This window comes from Engraulis encrasicolus, chromosome 18 (assembly GCF_034702125.1).
Source record: "Engraulis encrasicolus isolate BLACKSEA-1 chromosome 18, IST_EnEncr_1.0, whole genome shotgun sequence".
NCBI lineage: Eukaryota > Metazoa > Chordata > Actinopteri > Clupeiformes > Engraulidae > Engraulis > Engraulis encrasicolus.
This window is the reverse complement of record NC_085874.1, coordinates 30,420,696-30,425,695: the sequence shown is the minus strand read 5'-3', so window position 1 is coordinate 30,425,695 and position 5,000 is coordinate 30,420,696. Positions and strand designations below refer to the sequence as shown.

The window sequence follows — 5,000 nt, the reverse complement described above, 5'->3', positions numbered from 1 at the left end:
AAACAATCTTTCAACAGCGTTGGCTGGAGCCTTGAGTAGAGCCTTTTGGTTGTATCTTTTCAGTCTCTATTTTCCTACTACGCGCGTTGGATCCACGTGTTTAGATGCGTCCCAGCATCTGAGGGTAGGCTATGTCTGTCCGTCCGTCTGAAACGCGTTCTTCAAATTGTTCCCTTCTGTGTCCACAAGGTGGGAGGGTTGACTATTTCGCCCGGAGCACGCAGCTGATTGCATTGTGAGACAAGTGCAGCGCGAGTACAATGCAAGTGCTGGTACATTGAATAAGAAGCAGTGATAACGCGCCAGTTGCCCTAGCCAGGACAACTGAGGGGGCATTCAATTTTCGGCATTATTTTGCGTTTGGGCTGTGGGAGGCAACTTCGTTTCGTTTTCACCAACACCACTGTGAAGTGTGTGTCACTATGTTCACGGTCTTTACCCCCTTATGACACTTCGGCCCGAGGATGTCAAACGTGAGGGGGGCGCTTCATCATGTTGTGTATGATAGTGTCACGTTGTGCAGCTCAACTATGTGGTTTGTCAGAAACTCTCGGCAATGACAATGAAACGTGGTGCTCGAAACAAGTAGACAAATGCGCCATTTGACATACGGTGTACTGATGTTCTCGGACGTATTGCAAGGAAGGTTCATTCGTTTTCTGCTGACGGCCGTGTGGACCGCACAGGTGCTTTCCGCTGTGCCCAGACAGATTGCTTTGCAGTCGTTTGAATTTGGTAATCTCTGGCACTCTTACAATGCAGCCGACTGCTTTGCACCTTGCCGTTAAAAAGCTTGGAGCGAATGATTCACCCAAACGGTTTTATTTATTTATCATTTGTCGCTGTTTACATTCTTTCCCACTTGGACATGATGCTGAAATGGCATGATAGACCTAAAGGTTGATACTAACAATGTCTGGTAATTTGTAGTGTAGGCCTACTTGAAATTTGAAATCACATGGTAGGCCTAGCCCTTCGAGACTCGCACTTTGAGGCAAGCGCAATCGTAACCACTCACCGCACCCCCCCACCCCCCATTTTTTTTTTGGGTATAGTTCGAACACTGGTAGGCTATTTTACTGCCTCACGGTCACATGGCACCCTGTAGCGGTCATGATATAACATTGGCAATGATATTTATTTCATACCCGTACGGCATAATTCAATCACACACCGTACAGAATACAGGGCTACCGCTACTGCGGGCTACTGAATGGCCTCGCCTGACGTCACACAATAGATTAGAATTCTTTGAACATGTTACTGAAAATACACACTTTTCCTCATTATATTTCATTTTCTGATGCCCTGTTGCATGAAAAAAATGATGGATAATTGTTGAAGTGGTAGAACTATCAAAGGAAGTCCATTATTTTGAATAAAAATTAACCTGAGATATACACTTTAAACCTTCGTTCGAAAAGACATGGAACGCACCGTGTGGTCAGTGGTAGACACTGATAAATTGACCCGAAAATTGCAGCGAAATATGCCTTCTAACTGTTTTTTAGCATTTGGAGGACCTATTTTTTCCCCAGACGCCGTTGAATTGCAGTAGACATCCAGCCAGTAAGTGGCGATAGTGTGTTGTTTGTGTAGACATCAATGAGCGAGGCAAAACGGCTGTCTTTGAGCGGGACTGGCTACAAAAAGCACAGCTTGCATACAAACCATAGATAGTAAAGTAAACAAACACACCCCCATTTCCGGTCGCGCGGAGTAATACTAGTCAAACCAACACAATCAATGAAGACGGACAATAATGATAATATATCGAGCCAACATATCTCTGCCCACCTCTGACCACTCTGTGAGTTTCATGTATCTGCAAACGAAAGTTTAATGCCATTTTATGATCGATTGCTTGAGTGCTCCATTGGAGTCAATGTAAAGGTGGGGGGGCTGCAGTCTTGAATACCCAAATGGTTATTACACTGTACCTAATGTGGTAGATCCACTGTCATAGTGAACCATTCAAATAAAGGAGTTACCGAAACTATATACAAGAGAAAGTATAAGTCTGTAAGAACAAGAAGAAAAAGAAGAAGAAGAGAGTGCTGAGAGCAGAGAGAAACTGCAGGTTTAGACATGCAGGATGAGAAGTGAAGGGGGCTCACAGACAGACAGATGCCCCAGAGTCACAACACAACAACATGTACAGAGAGAAAAGAAAAACAGAAAAACAAGAGTGTGTTTGCAAGTGCACAGTGTGGTTTGCCCCCAGACCAGACCAGAGTGAAAGAGTGACTGTGCGTGTGTGTGTGTGTGTGTGTGCATGTGTGTGTGTCTGTGTGTGTGTCTGTGTGTCTGTGTGTGAGTGTGTGTACACGTGTACGTGTCCATGTATCTTATCAAACACACAGAAAGAGAATTCCTGGTAAGAAAGCATCTGTTGCTGTGTGTCCGTGCCTGGCTCACAGCCAATGTCTTTGTGAGCTGGTCAATGTCTGATTCATACTGCAGTGTGTGTGTGTGTGTGTGTGTGTGTGTGTGTGTGTGTTAGCTTGTGTCAGGACTCATTACTGCTAACAGGCCTGAAAGTACAAGTGGCATGGACCATATTCCAAAATCAAGAACAGAATGAAATGTCCAGACGAGTACATCGGATGAGAGCGTGTTTGTGTGTGTGTGTGTGTGTGTGTGATTGATCTTGATATAAGCATAAGTGTGTCCTTACAATGTGTGTGTATTTCTACAGCAGTGTTTCTCAATGGGGGCTGCACAGCCCCCCAGGGGGGCGTTGGAGAGCCGTGGGTGGGAAGGATATAGCTGAAAGGGGGTGGTGCCTATAATTGAGGGACATTAGCCTATATTATTTTTTAACACAAAGGCAGGTGTTGGCAGGTTCATGATGAGGTCAAGGGGGCATTGAGAGACTACTGATGAATACAAGGGGGTGTTTATCCAGAAAAGGTTGAGAACGACAGGTCTACTACACAAACCTTCTTGTCAGGCAGGTTGAAGAGGAACTCTCTATCGAAGCGTCCGGGCCGCCTGAGCGCGGGGTCGATGGAGTCGATTCTGTTGGTAGCACCGATGACCACGATCTCCCCGCGGCCGTCCAGTCCGTCCATCAGCGCCAGCAGAGTGGACACTATGGAGCTGTGGACACACACACACACACACACACACACACACACACACACACACACACACACACACACACACACACACACACACACACACACACACACACACACACACACACACACACACACACACACACACAGAGAAAAAGAGACACACATTAAGACACAGAGAGACATTCACACAGACACACAGACACACACACACGCACACGCACACGCACACACACACTAATCATTTCACTTTGTAGTAGGCCTGTGTGGGAGAATACACATAGAGACTGGTATGGATATGTAGTACGTAGTAATGCCACTGGTACTAGTAGTAAGGCTAGTGACAGTAGCGGTTAGTAGTGGTGTTTACGGTGCGTTACCTGTGTATCTGGTCCTGCCTGCTGGACCGCACAGGAGCGAGACCGTCAATCTCATCAAAGAAGATGATCGAGGGCCTCATGAGGTAGGCCTGGTAGAGGAGAGGAGAGGAGAGGAGAGGAGAGGAGAGGAGAGGAGAGGAGAGGAGATTAGAGGAGAAATGTTGGGAAAGAAGGGATACGATATAGTGATTAGCTCGCTTTTTTTGCTGTGTGTGTGTGTGTGTGTGTGTGTGTGCGTGTGTGTGTGTGTGTGTGTGTGTGTGTGTGTGTGTGTGTGTGTGTGTGTGTGTGTGTGTGTGTGTGTGTGTGTGTGTGTGTGTGTGTGTGTGTGCGTGTGTGCGTGCGTGTGTGTGTGTGTGCATGCGTGTTCCTCACCTGGTCAAATAGCAGGCGTAGCTGTCTCTCGGACTCGCCCACCCATTTGCTGAGGCAGTCGGCTCCTTTCCTCATGAAGAAGGAGACTTTCCTGTCGCCATGGCTGCACTCGTTAGCCAGCGCCCGCGCCACCAGGGTCTTCCCCGTACCTGGAGGCCCGTAGAACAGACAGCCCCTATGGAGAGACAGGAAGGGAGGGGGAGTGTCATTACCATTATTATGCTTGTATTAATGTTTAAAGGGACACTGTGCAGGAAATGGTCAAAAAAGGTACTGCAACTATGCTGCTTATTGAAATTGGGCTGCCTATTTAAATTTGATCTTTACATGAAAGTTTACTAAGTATTAAACAAATATTTTCTACTATGGTCCAAGTACAGTCATTTTTGCAGCTAAAAATGGCTATTTTTGGAAATTCTAAATGGCGGACCATAGAGAAGATCCCCCTTTTCATGTATGAAAAATGCAATTTTTCCAGTCATAATGAATACTTAGAATTTGATGCTGGTGGTAAGTATTCATGAAAATGGTAACATTAGTGAATGGGCAGCATGAATTCTGGAAATAAACAACTACAAATCTCACACTGTGTCCCTTTAATCTTCAACAACCCTGTGAAGACTTCTCTTCCATGACACTTTTCCCTCATTAAAAAAAACCTGTTCAGTTTCCCCCACTCATTGTCTGCTATTGTTTTGTTTAGGTCTAAGTTCATTTACTTAAAAATAATAACAATAATAATAATAATAATAATAATAATAATAATAATAATAATTGACTTCCAAATGTAACATAATGTCTCCAGGCAGTGATTTGTATGTCCTCCCCACTTCCCGCAGCACAAAAGTAAGCCTCAGACAAAGATACATAATAGATAAGCTGTGTTGCAGTAGCTTGGGCCCGACCATATTTGGTGTGGTGCTTTGTACAAAATCTCCTGACCAACTCCATCTGGTAAGACGGTCAAATTTCAAATCCTCCTATACAAAGTGAAAATCTAGCATTTCCCATGGCTTCAAGAGGCATGTTTAAGTCATAGACGCACAAGTTCTTCATCTCTGTTCCCACTGGAAGCTAGGTCAAAGGAAAGAAGGCTCTGACAGTAGCTTCAACCAGTAGAATCAATAGACATGATACAGTGGATAAGGCAATCCTTTGAAAAGTC

At 45.1% G+C, this 5,000-nt stretch overlaps 1 protein-coding gene across 1 annotated transcript in view; it reads right to left on the bottom strand.

Annotated features, from left to right (window-relative positions):
- atad2b (ATPase family AAA domain containing 2B) overlaps positions 1-5,000 on the bottom strand; it is a 139,409-nt gene that overhangs the window by 109,330 nt on the left and 25,079 nt on the right. Inside the window, exons 12-14 of the mRNA XM_063223422.1 lie at positions 3,836-4,010; positions 3,461-3,549; positions 2,943-3,102 (exon numbers count right to left, since the gene is read on the bottom strand). Of these exons, the coding sequence (XP_063079492.1) occupies positions 2,943-3,102; positions 3,461-3,549; positions 3,836-4,010 (424 nt within the window). The remainder of the gene's footprint in view (positions 1-2,942; positions 3,103-3,460; positions 3,550-3,835; positions 4,011-5,000) is intronic.